The sequence below is a fragment of the Trachymyrmex cornetzi genome, unplaced genomic scaffold (genome assembly GCF_001594075.2).
Source record: "Trachymyrmex cornetzi isolate Tcor2-1 unplaced genomic scaffold, Tcor1.1 scaffold56, whole genome shotgun sequence".
Classification (NCBI taxonomy): Eukaryota; Metazoa; Arthropoda; class Insecta; order Hymenoptera; family Formicidae; genus Trachymyrmex; species Trachymyrmex cornetzi.
Window position 1 is genome coordinate 2,685,048 of NW_017299871.1, and position 20,028 is coordinate 2,705,075.

A 20,028-nucleotide genomic window follows, 5' to 3' on the forward strand; every position below is an offset into this window, starting at 1 on the left:
ATCCGCGCGCGGAGTCGCACAATAAAACGCATTTATCCTTGCCTCGAGATAAATTTGTGGAAATTGGATTTGAACGCCGCGCACGATTTCCATCCGCTTTAGGAAACGCGTTTAATTTTGCAGCTTTTTGTATGTGTGTGTGTGAGAGAGAGAGAGAGAGAGAGAGAGAGAGAGATCGCGTGCGCGGCCGACAAGTAAAAATGGGGAACACGATTCTCCATCGGTATTATACATCGCACTGAAGATTATTTCCGCGAATCCCGTAATCTCGCACTACTGTAAAACAAACGAAATATCACATGGTTACAATAAAATTTCTAGTCGCGAGCAGATTTAAGTGATACAAAAATCATGTCGTGCTTCGTGTCGTGGATGTCATCCCTGTTCGATTCGATTCGCGGACCTTATTCAATCTGTCATCAGAACAAAAATTGGCCATCTTTATGGTTGCCTATCGCAGCCGATTGCTCTACCCGTGGTGAACAGTCGAATGCTCGCACGTTCGCGAATCACTCTATCAGAATCACGCGACCGTAAATCAGTCGAAGAATGCACAATGCCAATTTATCCTGTTTCTATCGTTCATATTGCAATGCTTTGCAATAACGTTTTTTCATTTGAGGACTAATACGAATAACGCATATTATGAACCTAATTATTCACTTGTTACTGTACCTTGCTATTTATAGACAAGAAGTGAAATAGATCAGTGAATGGTTCAATTAGATAAAACAATAAGATATAATTTCACAAAATATTATTTCTCTGGATCGATTAAATCAGTACTGGAATAAAACGGATTTATTTTTTAACAAGGGAAAAAGTAAAGGTCGAAATAATATTACATTAATTTTAGTAATATCTTACAATTTCAGGCAAGCGAGAACTTGGAGCTTAAACTTATATGTATATATATATATATATATATGTTCTATATTTAAAATAACCACACATATATGTACGCATTAGTTTTTAAAAAATGTATTATCCCAATATAAAATTACAACTAACGAAATTATTTATAATTAAAAACATTTCCATTAATATTGATATATTTATTTTATATTCTCAAACTCCACTTCTCTTACGTTAAAATACGTGGAATATCTCAAAAATTAAGTTTTCCTGAAAAGGGGATACACCTATTTTTGAAAAAATTATTAATTAAATAATATCGACAAAAAGAATATATTTTTGATATGATTAAATGTCATTTTCGTTTTTATATCCTTAAAATATGAACTTTTTTTAGTTGTGCTGATTTCTTTTAAGCACCCATTTTAAATTCTGATAATTTTGACGATTGTTTATGAATTAGCTAAATTATCATGTTTGAATCAAAACGCCAAGTAAAACACAGAGTCATAATAAAGTCATAATAAAGTCATAGAAAGTCATAATCATAGAACGTCATTTGATATACAAGAATGAACTTATAACAAATAAGGTCATGATGATGCTCTTTGATATTATTATGATTTCTGTGTTCTACTTGGAACTGTCTAACAACAAGACTTAAGGCGATATAAAGATGACTTCATAGTTTCCGTAAGTAGTACAAACATCGTTAGAAACATATTGTCTCTAAGGGGAATTACTTTGAAGGACAATAAAGAACATTTATATATTAATTAAGTGGTGTTTATTTTGTCATAAGATTCACCGAACTTTATTGTCACATTACGTATTATAGGTATATAAATAAGTTCCTGCAGTCAACTTCAAATACCGATGACAATGGTGCATTTAAATTTCCGCGCCAAATTATTTTTCCATTAGTAAAGTCAACTAACTTGCATCTTGAAAGCATTTTAAAATAATAAGAATTCGTAGTTGGACAATTAATTACATTTTTAATTTAATGAAAATGAACGCTGAGAAAAGATGCATATTCTTCATTTGTACGTTTCACCATTTTTATTACGGTAAAAACCGCCACTGAAACAACCACAATAATTTGCGAAACTTATGGAAACAATATTGTGTTGAAAAGAACGTGCCAAGAGATTGGTTTAAAAGATTTAAAAGTGATGATTTTTTAATGTGAACGATAAATCGCGCTGTGAAACTTTCCTTCACCGCACCCATATGCTGTGTGATAGATGGCAAAAAGTAATATTGTAGATTCGAAAGATAAATACTTTGAAAGGTAATTTGATTTTATTTTAAATGTCTACATCGTTTCTTTTAATTAATACATACATTTTTTAAAAATTGCAGGAACTTTATGTATCCTTATATATTACGCATAAAGATACCTTCAAACAGGAAAATTTATTTCTAAAAAAGTATAAATATCGTAAAAAAGAACGTGAAATAGTTGTTATATTTTTTTTATATTCTTCCTGCAATTTAACTGATGTAAACAGCGATATGACAGCGTTCGACTATTCTGCTTCGTGCGATCTCTTGAACCATACAATGCAGAACCATCCAGACCGGCGATAGATCCCTTCGAGGAGAACTTACGAGGGTGATCTATATAAGAACGTGGCGGAAGGCGGCCCGAAAAATTCTCATTTCTACATCGCCGCGCAATCGCGTTGATCGATGAGCGGCCGTTAAATATTGACGAGGTAGATGTAAAAAGTAGTGGTTTCCGCGGGAAACGGAACGGGGTGGATACAAATGAGGCTGCGGGGATGAGCAGCGTTATCTCGTATCCTGTGGGAGCTATTCGTCCCGGGGCCGCCCCTTTCTCCATCCTGTGCCACCGGCCCTCCCCCCTTACTATCGCCACCCCCGGCAACCCCTTCGCAGCCCCCTTGCATCCGTTTCTGATAAGCGAAGCGTGGAACCCCCCGTTACGGACTGATTCTTCGATAGTAACTCGCAAAGATCGTAATTGTTGCGATCTTCAAACGAGCGCGAAAAAGTACTAAGGGAAGAAACGAAAAACACGAGTGACTTTCACAGGGAATGCGATGTGAATAAGTAACTTTTTAATATATCACGCAAGAGTAAACGCAAACTAAAATCTTGTGTTAATTCGTTCTTATTACGACGAGGCAAAGTGGTAGCGTCGTTCCTGTCGTTTTATTATTCTTAATCAAAACCGTCGGCGCTAGATTAAATTTTCTTTGCGTTTGCGGAACGACGCCGCAGGTTATGAGATCCTTGTGAAAGAAACGAGGACGAAAGACGCGATAATAATAATCGTCGCATTTCAAAAGAAGACAGTAGACTAATTATGCTCAAAGACACTACTTTATTAACTCGTCCCCGAGACGGGGATGATTCATCTGACGCTTCTTAACGTTTCTCGTAGCAACGTCGATGAGGATTTCATAACTAAAAGAGACACTACTTTTATGAATTATTATTGTTATTATTACATGAAGGCTATATCTAGATCGCTATACTTTTAACGACAAATATAATTTATATCTATTTTTGTCACGTGGTCTTTTCGGCACTCGGATTATTTACTAATCAAATTAAAAATGTATTTCGTTATCTAAAATTTTGACTTGTCGCATGTAAGAGTAGATAGAAGTAAATAGATAAATTGGAGCAGTTCTAAGGAGTGCGAGAACACCACGCGAGATTACGGGATTGCGGCATGTCGGACCATACGTCGGCTTTACTACTGCGGAGGTGAGCAACTGGCGGTTCTCTTGTCAGGAAGGGGAAGTGAAAAATCCCTCAGATTCCCTCAGGAATCGTCGAGGTATCCTTATAAAACTGGCAGATTAGAGTGAGACGTGACGAGAGCGCAGAATCCGCTCTGAGTATTAAGAATCTCGATGATGCGAACGGTACGTATTACAAAATTCGTCAGTTACGTCTAGACATAGATAAAATTTAATCAAATATGTATTATTAATCAAATAAAAAGAACGATTTTGTTGAAATATCTAAAAGTTTAGATAGATACAGTCCTGAAAGTAATTTTATTGGACTATCAAAATAATTATGTAGGAAATTTGAGCATGATGGACAATGTTGCAAAAAGTTTTGGTATTTGAACAACTAACTTGGGCGTCCTACGTAATTATTTTAATAATTAATTCAACAAAATTATTTTCAAATCTGCATCTGTAAATAAATTTTTAGATACTTTAGCGAAACCATTCTTTCCGTGCAGGTTATTAAATATATATCGGAAAACAACTCAATCAATTTAATCTGTATATAAGATCTCCGTTCTAAATACAATAAAAGCATTAGCATAAGAAAGCAATTTAATATGTCAAACTCATGAGAAATGTAGGTCGGATTATAAACTGTATTGCATCATACATTTTTCAAGTAGCTCTCAAAGTATTTTCCGAATTCGATATAAAAGCCATTTATACACATGAAATAATTAATCAGTTACTGATAGCGATATAATAATAATAGTAACATTTAAAATGATATTTTAATAATAGTAATACTTAATCATTATAATTTTATGAACATCAAACTTTAGCGATAAGAAATGTTAATAATAGAGGAAAGTGTCAATTTACAGCTGACGTCTTTTTATACGTTGCGTATAATGACGTTACAAATTAAATTTTCAGATTGATAAAGTGCTTAGAAATTTCGTGTGTGTAACTTCATGCAATTGAATCTTTTTCCAAAAAGAATAGGATCGATTGCTTTCAGTGCGAACTAAGAGAAACGGAAACGAATAGTGGGCGTTGCAAAGGTTAAAAACAAATCACTCGATCGTTACAGTCAACAGAATTACGTTTATCAACATAAATTGTCCAATTCACTGTTTCAATTTGCTTTTTCAACTTGCTTCTAAAAAGAAGTATCACGCGCTCGAAATCCATACAAAGCTATAAAAAGTTATTGCAATGTGGAATTTACTTGGAGAGAGAATGATAAATAATATCTTTTCAAAATGTAGAATTGAGTATAATTCTTATAAAGTGTGTTTATAACGTACAAATGACATAAAAAAGAATTTACTCAAGCTAATTTCAATTTACTATTCACATTTGATACTTATTAATAAGTAATGTTATACATAAACATATCGTTCTCTTATCTCGCCCCAACTCGAAAAGAGTGATTTTTTTTAAGTATTGTGAAACAAACATTAAAAAAATGACGTTTAATTATGTTAAGAATACAATCTTTTTGTCGGCATTATTTAATTAATAATTTACAATATAATAATAATTTTCGGTCAAGTTAAATAACAGTTTTTCCCTCTTTCTGAGAAACTTAATTTTTTTAACCGTGTCACTTTCAAAGTAAGGGAGCGATGTGTTTGATAACATTGTGATTTATAATACGTAATTAAAATCATCACGTACGACACTTTAGTCGCAACATAGACATATAGATTCATGCATATCTACGACAATTTGTTCACCGTCCTTATCGCCCGATATCATTATTCATCGCTTGACTAAATACATTCCGTACTTAACGTAGTAATAAATCACCACCAGTCACGTAAGGCGAATCGTTGCCGCGAGCGCGGAAATAGCGCAGCCGAGTAAAAAAGCTGTTAAATATTCGCGCGAGGTACCTCGCTCGGGAAGGAACCCCCAGAGAGAATATTGCAGCGCGGATCGTCAGTGAATGAGACAACCGAAAGGACAGGGACGTACAAATGGTTGCGAAATCCCCACGAGAGTCGTGGGTCCATTAGCGCTGAAATCAACTTCATGAAACTCACCCTTCCCGCTGAAGAAGTCAGCACGGCTGCACATCGCGCATAGCGCGGCGGAGATCACCAGTAACGACCTGAAAACAATTATATTTCTCTCATCATTAATCACAGTAGTTTCTTGTGGCTTCGTGGTTTCATAAATGTTCGATAAAAGCTAATTGAGTAATATAGTATGTGAAGTTTATAGTTGAAAGAAGTGACGTTATATTTGATAAAGCTTTAGATAGACATCAATCAATTCAATAAATGAATTGTCCATTAAAAAAGAAATGAAATGTGTTAATTAACACTTATAAGTAATTTTTTTAATTTAATGAACAATATAAATAATATCCCTTACTTCAAAAGTAACACAATTTTTTAAATGTGATTTTCGAGTTATTACCATGAGTTAAGTAAAGATTGCTCTATCAACCATCAAAAGCAAGTTAATTTAATTATTTTCACAGTCCGTCAAATAGCACTTGTATCTTAAGGTTTTCAAAGAGATCATACCTTTCAAGAGTAACACATTTTTAGTCGTGTCGCTTTTGTGAAAAGGAGAGTCTTCTACAGAAAACATTTAGAGATAAGACAGGTTTGGTGATCGAAGTTTGAAGAAGAAATTGTTTTATTTTGAATTTAGCCAGTTTAGCTAATTAAGATAATTGTAAACTGTTGATGATATTTCAAGTTATATCATTTTTGATGAATTATTTTAAATTTGTTATAATTTTTCATGATATCAAATTGTTATCTCAAAAAGGATGATTCTTTAAGGGGTATAAAACGAAAATAACAAAAATATTTTGATCATGTTTTTAAGAACATTTTTTTGCTAATATTATTTGATTAGTCAATAATTTTCTGTAAAGTTGAAAAATATTTTTCCTCCTTTTCTAAAAAACTTAATATTTTTAATTGTGTTTGAAGTAAAGGATATAATATATATATAATATTATAACGCGCGCGAGTGTGATATAATATTAAATAAATAATAAATAGAGGACCTACATAATTATTTAAAGAACTTAAATACAGTTGCGTAAGTATTGAAACTTTGTTGAAATTACAAAAAATTAAACTAAATTTGTACTAAAAACTTGTTAGTATTAAATTGAGAGGGACGTGAATTGTTTCACGATAAGACACACATTGCAGGAGAATGTCATCGACTACCAAAAACAGGGCAAGCGTACCTTATGGCTGTTTCATTATTTTGGCATTATTGTCGAGGGTAAAGTGGCAACTAATACTAATTAAATAGAGATGGCTAACGGAATGTCGAGAACTGTTACAGAAAGGACGATTAAAAACAAAGGCAGAGGGCGACAGTCTTCTAAAAGATAAGGCCGGTGCTACAAAAGCTACGTGATCCCATGGAAGAAAGGCAATGAAATTAGCGCTAGAGCGATTCGAAATAACAGCGTCGCTCCCAAGCGGGGACAATAGGGATGCACTAGTTGCAGCATAACCAAGTTACGCGATACGCCGGATCAAGAGAAGTGGCCTTCGGTATTATGCCAAGCTTTACTTTGACACTCTCACGCTCTTTTGTAAAAGATGAAGCACGTGATCACGACTTTGTTGTGATGAGTTAGTTCTTGCTGAATAGGATAGTAATTTAGTTTAATATAACTTTATCCGTTCGCGCATCACCTTTAATTTAACGCAACGTAAACTATATCAGCTGTCCCATTTATTTAGAGTTTCCACGAAATTTTATTTTGTTCTTTCCCTTTCTCCGGTTATATAAGAATCTTAATCATAAATATAAAGTATCCTTAATTTGCATTTTCTTGGAAAATAAGTGTTAATTAAAAGCCGAAGGAAAAACTAAATATTCATATTTTATTAAAAAATTAAAAATATGAAATATTGAAATTGTTTTAAAAACACGGAAAGAATGGTTTAACTCAAGTATCTAAAATTTTAGCTAGATACAGGTCATAAAATAATTTTGTTAAACCATCAATATAATTATGTAAGACGTTCAAGCTGATTGTTAGAATATAACAATTTTTTGCAACATTGTTTTATGCTTGAGTTTTTTGTCCAACAAAATTATTTTCAGATCTGTATGTAATTAAGTTTTTAAGTATTTCAGAAAAATTATTTTTACCGTGTGTTAAATATTATTTTTCAATAAAACTTCTTTAATTCAGTTTTCATTCGATATGGAATATTTACATCAATTTGTAGAATTGTTTTCGTACTTATAACCAAAGTTGTGTTTACTATCATAATCAATTTGTTATATATATTGTTGTTAATACGTTTACTCTAATAATTATAACGTATTAAAATTAAATTAATCAAAGAAAAGATTAATCTCGTAGATTAATTTCGTAGTTCGTAATATTTTCTAACATTCTCTATTCTATCGTTACAGCATAAAATAACATGCTTTGGTTCAACTATTTTTATAAGTTATTCAGTACACCGCACCTTCTGCGTGACTCGTAGAAACGTAGATCGCAATTCGCTTGTCTACGCGCAATAAATCTCGATCCATCTTTCTCTCTCTCTCTTTCTCTCTCTCTCTTTCTCCCTTTCCCCGTATTATTTCCCGACTAGACTAAGGTCAGTGGAACATGAGGAACTCGGTAAGTGTGACAGGCATTTGCATCTTGGTTTGCACAACAGTCGGTGCGCACGTGGGCGTAGTCGGTCCGTCGATCGTGATTCACGATCAAGAATTCCTCGACTTGCGCAACAATCACGAACGCGAGGACGGCCGTGCCCGTCGATTTCGATTTCCATTTAACAAGGCCGTCGACCCCGCCTCCTCTCCCTTTCGCATTCAACAGGCATATGTTGACAAACGATTAAATTATCGACGCTGCCGAAGTAATCGACAAACTCGCATTCTGCATGTATATGAATGTCGAATACATATATATATGTATATGTATTATTGAAGCTATATCATTCATCGCTATCATAATATTCCGAGGGGGTAACCACTTAATGTAATCGTGGGACAGAGTTCTCGAAATCATTGTATAATATTAAATAAATTCATATATTTTACCAAAACGACTTCATATGTAGTGAAAAAAATTATTTGTAATCAGATGAAATCATATAATGTCATGTAATCTGTGGGATAATATTTCAGCTAGTGGTTACCCCCCCTCGTAATATTCGGAAACGTGTTGATCCATAAAATAAATAATACTAATTGCTAGAATATAAAATCTTTTTGTAGCATTGCTCATCATGCTTAAAATTCTACATAATAATTTTAATGGTACAAAATCTTTTTTCCGATCTGTAACTTATTTTCTGATCTCTAGATACTTCAACAAAATTGTTCCTTCCATGTAAAGAAATGTTTCAAAAATATTTTGACACACACACTATTAAAAATATTTTATTATATTTTATCATAATGCAATTTTCCTTCTGACTAATTAAAGATTTAATAATCAGGGCTAAGTATAATAAGATATATTTTTAAATAAAATATTAATTTAATTCATATAAAGTAAACAACACAAACAGGAAAAGATGTATAATATATCACATGAAAAAAATACTTGCAAACTGAATTTTTATCATTTTAATTTATCAAGAATTTAAAATATAAACAGTTATGCAGTATATTTTATCTCATGAATTTGATAAATATATATTCTCGTTAATAAATCTAATGTAGAAATTCATTTCGCGTGAAAGTGGATTAAATATTAATCTCATATGAAAAAGATGGAGCTGTCGATCAAACTACCATGAAAATATCAGTCTTTGAAATATTTTTATCGAGTAACGAATCGATGCAGCAATAATCTTCATAGCTAAGCTGTTTAGAAAAACGTGTCACGATTATCCCGAGAGATCTGGATTGCTTTTCGCAAGGTCATTAAATATTTTTAAAGCCTCATACAAATTTCATGAGAGCCCACTGCTTTTATAGAAGTTTAAGAGGTTACGCCGACTTTCGTTGAAGTTTATGACGTTTTATAAGGTCTCGTGAAATTTCCTAGGTTTCGTAGGAAGTAAGGATTTTGCGGAGCGTAAAACTTTTCGCAGTCTGTAAATATTGCATGTCTTCGCTAAGCTCCGTCCCGGTAAATACCACACAATTAAATATTGAGGATTCCAAAGATAATATTTCGATGATGCTAGAAAATATGATAACTCAAGCCGATACGAGAGTAATACTAAAAAATAGTTGACAAAATAACTTTATTGTCCTTTATAAACTTGCGTGTCTCGGACACTCGTTACACGTCGATTTCACGCGAGAGTGACTAGCTATTCGTGCATGTAATCGAAACATTGATAGAAATATATCAGACACAATTGAAGGATCTATTTTTAGCGACAGATTTTCTGTTCCTACACTTACTAAACGTGTGAATGCACTTGATGGGGTCATTGTTCTATTAATTTCTTAATTAGCTATGTGAAAAGATAGTGTGCAATTCATAGAAAAGACATTTCCTAGAAAAAGTATGCAACGATCTAAAATTTCATAAAAATTATTATGAATTTTATTATTTATTTGAAAAATATTTATTAAAATAGCCGTGCAACGAATAATTTTAATATCAAAATAATTATTTTTATCATTATATTGTGGCTACGTTAATTATTACAATTTTAATTTCTTTTTCAAAAATAAGATGTACATGAGATCAATCTGACGTTGAAGTATTTTTTTCCAGATTTCTTGTAATTATCAATTTACATTTTGTAATACATATCCACAGTATATAAACATTGTATAAAGTGTTAACACGTATCTTTAATAAATAGATAAAGAAAATTAATTATTATAATTCATTATTATATTATAATAACTTTATTATTTTTCCTCTAAGTTACGAAACATGTACTAAAATTATAATGATATAATTATTATCGCTAAATGATTAAGACTGACGTGAATGTTTCTGATTCGCGTAATCTCGTGTTACGCTGCGCCTTTTATTTTCTTTGATAAAAGAGTATCGGTTACTTGTGCGTGACATCAACGAAAGCACCGCAAGAAAAAGTAACTTCTTGTAGGAAAAAGTGGAATAAATCTCAATGCGGACGGAAAGTGGCCGTAAAAGAAAGTAGCAGAGAACCGTAGAGCGATAGCGTCAAGATGATAATCATGGCTGCTCGTTTGAATAATATATAATGTGATATATACCTATTTATAAGCGCGTAAATTCTTCATTCTCTTATCTCCCGAGATTTAGCAATTTTGAAAGAGACAGAAAGTACCTACCAAGCTTTTATAAGCCACGCAAGTGTACGAGATTTGCATTTTTAATTCGACAAAACCTACACTTGACATTGGAAAAATTTAATTATGTAAATATAAAATTTAATATTGACATGAAAATAAATTACAAATGTAAAGCTTAATTATAAAAATTTAATTTTTATTTTAGCAGCGTACCAAGATTGTTTCCGTCAATTGAAAAATTCACCGGAAGAAATTTTTTAATGTATAATCACACATAGAAAGAACGAATTTTACTAAAATATCTAAAAATTCTTAGCTATAAATATAAATCCGAAAATAATTTTGTCAAAACTTTTTGCATTACTGTCATCAATGTTTAAGCATTCTACATTATTTGGCTGTCCTAATAAAATTATTTTCAGATCTATATCTAACTATTTTTAAATGTTTTAGCAATATAAATTTTTTATGCAAATTATAATCTAAATTTTTTTTAGCGGTTAAGGAACTGATGATTTATAGATATATTATTATTGTGTTACAAACATAAAAATAATAAAATAATTGTCTTGATTATAAGATTCTTCTCTCGCTCGATTCTCAAATGAATAATAAGGTTAATGATTTTTTTGTGTATTATAGAATAACGTAAATGTGTGAATTAAATTACAAAAACAAAATTAAAATTTTGCAATATTCTTAGTAATAATGTGTTGATGCGTGTAATTTTCGCAAATGTTGGAGCAACTTGAGCATCGTTTGCAAAAGTTATCGCTGCTGCAGCACAAGTAAGCCTCTCTGTAACAACGGGACAATTCACGAAATGAGAATGTGGAGGTTCTATCACCGACGATAATGACAACGAATGACGACACTCCATTAACCTAGTGGCCCGAGTGGCGATATAAAAGGGAATTAAAAGAGCCGGGTTCGGTTCAATGGAAGCTTCGGAACACGTGTACCGGGTGACGGTGGAATAATTAAGCTAGACGACGACAACGACGACGTCGTCAAGGAGCTCGTTAATGAAGCGATGTACCGAAGACTCTTGCAAGTCGACGAAATTCTCGAAGGAAACTCGGAAAGAACAGATGATACCGGTGTGACATATATGTATAATATATATACAGAAGGGAGGAAGCTCTGTTAATAAGTTAACCTTGCCTTAGGGCAAGCTGTTCGCGATGAATACATTGATTTATATTTTACAAGAATAGCCAAGTTTCTAAAGTTCTTATCGAAAACTTTTTATATTTATACAATGTTTTATATTTAGTTATATAACGACCGAATGTAAAATTTATGCAGGTTTTTCTTTTTTTGTAATCCATGTTATATATTTTTTATTATCTATAATGAACTTGGGATTTCTCTCTCTCTCTCTGGGCAACTGGGCAATTCATTTTATTTTCCTATTTCAAAATGTTAAAAATGATACCTAAGGTAACCACTCACTTAGGTCGATTGCACCAACGTTACTTTAACTTTAAGTAAAGCTTAAAATTTTGTCCTCTGTCACTATCTCTGCTTTAAAAAAGAAAGAGATTTTTAAGCTTAAAGTCAAAGTAATGTCGTTGGTGCAATCGGGCTTTAAAAGTTAAGCATCAAGATCCAACTTCGACTGTATTCTTTATTTATTTGTGTTATTCACATAGTAGTCTAATAGTCTTAACTTATTTTTATTAAAAAATAGTTTAGATGCAGAAATGGTAGACACAATTTTCAAAATGGATTTCTTTCCGACAATGACAGATTGGTTTGTTACTGCGTAGTTTATAAACCACTACGATATAGTACGCGCTTCGAGTAAATATAATATGCGGAAAATTTCTATAAAAGATACATGCATGAATTCGAAAAATACATGAACCGTAATAAGACGCGTGTAGCAATCTCGAGAAATAATCTGAAAGCATCCAGGAACATTGCTCATGAATTGATGGCATACCAAGAATATTCGTAAAGAAGAAACGTATCTTAATCTCGTTTATAACCCCAGCACTTCTGTTGCGTCAACATAATTTACGATGAAAAATTGCACGGGGCGGAAAAGAAAGTGGCGTGTACTAAAATCCGTGTCGATCATTAATTTTCTGAGAAACCGCCATGACGCGTGAATACCACATACAAACTTCACGCCGGAAATATATTTATGTCCTATCACCGTATACACTTCGTGGAGTGTATGCAGCGATAATGAATCCACGAAAAATATTACGAAGCATAGGAAATTAATTGTGAATTTGGAATGGGTCTTAAAGCTTGCACGGTGCGTTATTATATTTACATTTTGATCGTGACTAATAATTTTGAAAGTAATTTCGTAAATGCACGCACATATAAACTCTACAGTATGTTGCGGCGTCGCCTGCATGGAAATTCAAACAAAATAGAAGGCGGCGTTTCTTTGATGTCGTGCTAAAAATAAAAGGAGTCTCGATAATAAGAGTTTCCATAATCAATCTTGCGCTTATGCCAGCATCATTATAATTTCCAAGTTCTGCAAATTTACCTCCTATTAATTAATCGGAACATATACAAACAAAATACATGATATTATATAATACATAATAATTATATAATACATGATTATATAATACAATACATATACTAATAAAAAATATAATATCTTTTAATTTAACATGGAAAAATTTACGGTTGAAAAATGCACGATAATTGACAAGGTGTACGTTAAACTAATAATTACAGTTTTTTTAATTTTATATGAATTATAAAGAAAAAGGTAACGATAAGTTTGACTTTTAATAAGCATATTTCGCGTTTCTCTTAAAAAGTGACACAACCAAAAAAAAATTTTCTCCAAAAAAAGAGGACTACTGTTTTTTATCTAAATAAAAAATTTTAACTCAAATAATAATTGTAAGAAGAATATATTGTTAATATGATCAAATGTTATTTTTACCATTTTTGTTTCACAATCCTTTAAAAACTACTTGCTGTGAGTTATGACTATTTTGACGATTTTTTTATAAAGTTAAATTATTTCACCTTTAATGATTGGTAGGATAATGTTTATCTAACTCATTTAAAATCTAATTAAAACATCACATTTTTTAGTTGTATCGCTTTTAAAGAAAAGATGCGTTTATATAATTTAACAAATATGCGATCTATTTGAAATCTAAAAAAATTTATAATTTTTTAGCTCAGGAAACATTCTATGTTTAATCGTAACAATGTTAAGCTTTAACGGAGAGACGGAATCGTGCTATTAGGAAATTAACCTAAAACGCACTTGTATTCCTTCAATATTCAATTAGCCTTCGGGCACAGTGCTTGTCGCTCCGTGAAACTAAAAGCAGAGTGCGTGTACTAATTGTACGATCTCTCTGCCTAGCTTCTGAACAGGGAAATGGACCATGTATATTGCCGTGTAAACAGTAATGTATTTTCTATATATGTTGCAATTGTAATAATTTAATTCGATTAGTGAGCTTATAGTACATCATTCCCTTTAAATGGAAATATTAGTTGTGAATAAACTCGTGTTCAATTTAATAACAATTGGGTGATTTCTGTGTTCTTTTGCAAAAGAAAATGTTTTACGTATGCCAACACTCTTCTTTCAACGTCGTATACAAAAGCAAATTATATCTTTTGACAACACATCGCTGTGTATTTAGCACACAACGCGCGCAGTCGTGAGAAGCAAAAGACGACCGTCAGAAGGGTAATTAGACACGCCTAGAAGCTTCAAAGAAACGAAAGTAGATCGTAAATTCGCGTTTCATCGATTTTGCGATCGCTTGCGAGAACGTGGAATCTCACAAAAATTTCGCGAAGCAGTCGAATGATGCAGAATAAAGAGACGAATTTATTTTCCTGTTATCGAACGACGAGCAAATCGAGGAACGGACCTCGAGCGTAACTCGCTTTCGTAGGAAATTTCATTTCTGAAACATTCTATTTATTCGTTTCTCCAAACGTGATCTCGAATATGGTTAGCTCTGCTGACGACACTGGTATAGTCCTCATTACATTAGCAACTATGAATCCGTTAAGTGAATGAAATAGAAAGGTTGCTTTAATATGTGTTAGAGTAGAAAGGCTGGAAATCCCAATTGTTTCACGTGACAATTGTAACATTCGTAAGAATTTAATTTAATTGTACACGCAATTAAGGCAAAAAGAAAAAGTTAGATTTTCAGCAACAATTCGAAACAACTATCTTCTGAAAAAATATCCATGTTTCGATTCTGCATTTCTCGTATCTCAAAATTTTGATGAAATTGCCGTAATTCAACTTTGGAGTTCTGTGCATCCTTTTGGTAACGTGTTACGATGAAAGTCTCAGAGAAAGTAATTAATTCGGGCAGAAACGAGTTAAAGTCATGTCGTCGGTAAAGAGGCAGAAAGGAATACCAGGAAACGCTCGTATGTTTGCTTGAAGACGTGTATTTTCAAGCTCCGTTCCTCCCCTATACCTATCTCTCTCTTTCTTCGAGAGAGGACGAGGTGAACTGCTAACGCTGTAAACGGGTCTGGACTTCGTTTCTAAGGAAATCCTTTCAGCGCAGACACGAATGAAATATAAATTGTCAATGGACATAACAACGTTGGAAGTAAACTTAACCATGCTTATAGAGGTGTGCTTCAAAATTATTTTCATTATTTTCACTTTCTTTGTCAGCTTAGATGTTGTTCTCTTCTAACGAAAATCTGATTGGAGACTTGTTAAAAATTTTTAAGAAACATTTTTTAATTAAATTTCTTTTTAAATATAACTACAAATTCAACGATATTGATTTTATATAATCATAAATTGTTGGAAAAAAAATTGGAAATGTGCCGGCAGTTCTTATATACGAAATCGAGGTCAATTTATATTTAGATTGATTTATACGAAGATATATGTCAATGTAGCAGAGTTCTGAATTGCTGTGTCACAGAGAAACTCCAGATAACAAATTTAGGCAATGTATAATGACCCTATACAGACTACTTTAGAATGCTTTTCAGGACGCATCGCTAAAAATATACATGATACGTTTAAATAACTCTTACACGGCTCACCGAATTCTACTTAAGAGAAAACCAATATATCACGTTAAAGAATATTTTTTGTTCTGACTTAGGATAATTACAAATTATTACTAAAGTTTTCGGGGCGTAATCGCTGGCTGAAAAAAATGCCAAGTCATAAAAAGTAAATATTGCTCTAATTTTCTTGGAAATAATATAGCGATAAAACTTCAATTCTGGTTATAAAGTCCATTTATCAAAACGAAATTGTAGTTCGCAGAATTTACTTCTGGGGTATTGCGCCGACCGCAGTCGCCGTCGAGATATCTATTTGATACTCATTTCTTCTGGATTTTCCCTTCCAGAAATTACCTCTGCCAGAAATATACAAATGCGATGGAATAAATAATCGTGATGTCTTGTTACGCAAAGAATAGGCACGAACGCGCACTGCTGCGCTTTGGATGTAACTGCGCTTTAGTCAATAAACCGAGAGTATAACTTTATTACGATATTGCTGACGCATTGTTACGCTCGCGAAGGAACCGCGATGGATATATAGGAAGGAATGAAAAAAATTGCCAAAATTGGCCCCGAACCGACACTTAAAAAAGCAATTTGTACGTGTTATTTGAAGTATATGAGAGAGAAAAATAATTTTTATAACACCAGCAAAAATTGCTAAAAGTGATTGCAGGGAAAATTACAAAAAATGATAAAATATATAAAATATGTACAGCTTACATGACACTGTGGCTGCATTCGGTTTTACATACCTTTTAAAATTAAAACAAGTCAGGTCGTACATAAATAAAGAAAACTTTGATTTTGATTTGAATGATCACGCACTGTAAGCTTCATTCTATTTTTATCGTTTATTACTCAGTGTATGCGGAAAGAAGATAAAATAAAGCTTACAGCACGTGAACATTCAAATTAAACGCAGTTAAAGTTTCAGTTTTCTTTATTTTTGTATAATCAGATGTAAATTTTAGTATGTATATACAGGGTATCTTCGGATTTTTTATAAAACTTTAACAATGTGTTTTATGAGTTGAGATAAATATTATATAAACATATTACAAATTATAACAAAAATATAAAATGTGTGAAAAACAATTTTACCTAAATTTGCGTTTCAAATTGCCCGTGTCAATACAAGTTTGACATCGATGTAATTTTGAATATTTTACCTTTTTGGGGAGAGTAGAGAAAATCTTCCTCTATATATATAAAGATTTTTTCTCTTCTCGCAAAAATGATACATTCAAAATTACATTGATGCCAAACTTGTATTGACATGAGGAAACGGAAATTGGAAACGCAAATTTAGGTAAAATTGTTTTCTCACCCATGTTATATTTTTATTATAACTTTTTAATAACACATTTAAAGGCCTATATTTATATAACATTTTCTACTTATTTCAGCTCATAGAACATATTATGGAAGTTTGTATGAAAAATCCGGGAACATATATATGCTTATTTTTTGTTTATTTTTGTATATTTTAAATATGGAACATTTTTAAAAATGTACATTATGCAGAAAAAGTTAAAAGTGATTATGCTGTTTTTTCTTATATTTTTGTATAAATTGGATACGATTGAAGGTATAAATTATTATACATACAAATGCATTCGTTTAATTAATGTGTTTTCTTGTGTAAGTTTTTAATAATTAAATTTTTAGCAATTTTTAATAATTAAATATCCTTTTTTTAATTATTAGACACAAATTGGTTAAAAGAGGAATTTTCAATTATTAAGAATGACTGTTGTGTATTTAGGTATATGTAAACTCGTAAAACGCATTCAAAAATAAATGCTTGTGTGTGTGTACACACACACACGCACACATACAAATTTACATTTATCTAATTATATAGAAATATAGGACAAAATAATTCTATCACTTTTTAAATTTTTTCTACATACTGTACAGCTTAAAAAATATTTTATACTTAAAAAATATACGAAAATAAATATAGAAAAATTGATAAAAATGTAAAAAATAAAAATAATAAATAATAAAAACAAAAAATTAAAAAACATGAAATTAACAAAGACCATGTCCCAAAAATGGGACTAGTAATCGTTACATTGGTTAGACAAAGGGTGATTAGAAAAGTTACAACATTTATTTATTAAAAATGATTGTTGTGTATAAGTCTATATGTAAAATGCATTTGAAAATATAAATATCAATATATGTATTAATTAGAATTTACACAAGTCTGGTTATATAGAGATAAAGAAAACTGAAATGTGTTATGTCGTAATCTATATACGATATTTTATTGCTTTTAGTAATTTTCTCTACACTTCCTGTCATTATAAATGTTTTTTTCTCTTCCACATACTTTAAACTACACTGTAGAACTGGTTTTTTAGATGTTCGGCTTGGGGCCAATTTTGGCCATTATTTTTTTATTCTCTTCTTTACCGCGGTCATGTAATTGCAGGTGGCCCGTGAAATCGTTTTACACCTCGCGAGACAAATAATAGACTTCGAGAGACTTATAGAATTATGAAGAGATCATCGTGCGATATATAATTTCCAGTCAATATGCGAGTCGTCATGACAATTCAAACAATTGAATATAAGTTATATTGTTGTATTTACTTAGGTACAAAGGATCGCGTTAAAAATTTTAATATTTAAAATAATTATAGGAAAAACAATTATTTCAATAAAACGTATATCGTGTCAGAAAAAAAGAATACGGATTGCTCTCACAATTATTCAGAACAGATTGACAAAACTGTGTGAGCGAAATGGTAAAATTTAAACGAGATTTTAAGCATTGATGCTACTGATCCCTCTAACGCATGCATCGAACGGTAATGAAAGGCTTTTCAAATGAAATTGGCATTGCCAATTTGACCGATGAAACCTCGTTACTCTTGTCCAATGTTTCTCGAAATTGTAGTATCGAAATTTTTGCATCGTTACGAACAAGAGTTTTATCAGAGAAATCAGGAACAATGCGCAAAAACGTAAAGCCGATATAAAAAATTATTTTTATATATTTAATCTGATAAAGGATTTACTATAATTCTCTTCTGATTATCGATATAAAAAAATGCTTTTTTGTTTATTTTTGCTTCTCTCTTTAAGAATGTAATATCAAGGTAGTATAGTCTCTGCAAAAAGTGACTGCATTGAGAAAAATTTCTGATTGAAAATGAAGGAATTTTTTTTATCATATCAATTAGAATTCTGATTATCTCAGAATTATAAAAAAAATTCTGACTTGTCCATTTTCAACCAGAATTCCAATTGCAACCATATTCTTTTTCTAGTATGGAAATTTATATCTACTTTCTGTATAAAAATGAATATTATATTGTATATATGTATATGTATATATATCCGTGTACACAATCGTATCTCAGCAAAATCGAGCAAATCTGTGATTGCTTACGATGCTGGCAACTTGCCATATATTTATCTTCAATAATTTGTTTTCGACGAATACATCGACAGTGTAGCAACATACAGGCAACAATGTGTGTATATATATATATAGCCAGCAGTTTAACGGCAAGATAGCAGCATCAAATTTACCTCGGCAATATGATAGCATTGTGTGATCCTATAGATTATATTATAGCAACATGACGGCAACAGTACGAATTTTGATGATGAAGGTTTTAAAGTTATCTGCAAGTTGCTATCTATATGTTAGTTCATATCATGAAGGCATCAACTTAGAAGCAAATACAGACATATTTGATGCAATTCTGGTAGTAACATATTTATTTGCAAATAACGTACCAGTAATAAGATGTATATCTAGATGTATAAATGTTTACACATGAATGTGATATGAAATAGTTTAATAACGTCAATATTTATATTCAACAATGAAATTGATGATTTTTTACATGAAAATTTTCTCATTTTATTTTAATCATTTTTTAAAAACATGTCTACTTCTTATTGAAATAAATTTTGATCCAAGTTTAAATCGCCTCCAAATTGTATTACTTTCAAATACAATATAGAAAAACTTGTAATTTTTTAAATAATTTTTTTTTATTTAATTGAAAAATGTAACACATCCTTAATTTCGTACGGCTTATATGTTTAATATCAATCATAATAAAACTTAAAAAACATATAATTTGAGCTCCGTGTTAAACCGACTACATAATCAATATTCCAAATAAACGCACTTCCAATTTTTGCATCTAACGATCATATGATTTAATTTTCCTTTTGATCCCCGTCGTTTCATGCGATTTATCGGCGGGGGGGG

The 20,028-nt window shown here is 31.6% G+C and overlaps 1 protein-coding gene across 1 annotated transcript in view; it reads right to left on the reverse strand.

Annotated features, from left to right (window-relative positions):
• Positions 1-20,028, reverse strand: part of Mp (collagen XV/XVIII-type protein multiplexin) — a 300,206-nt gene that overhangs the window by 265,532 nt on the left and 14,646 nt on the right. Inside the window, exon 2 of the mRNA XM_018515009.1 lies at positions 5,624-5,691. Coding sequence (XP_018370511.1) covers positions 5,624-5,691 — 68 coding nt within the window. The remainder of the gene's footprint in view (positions 1-5,623; positions 5,692-20,028) is intronic.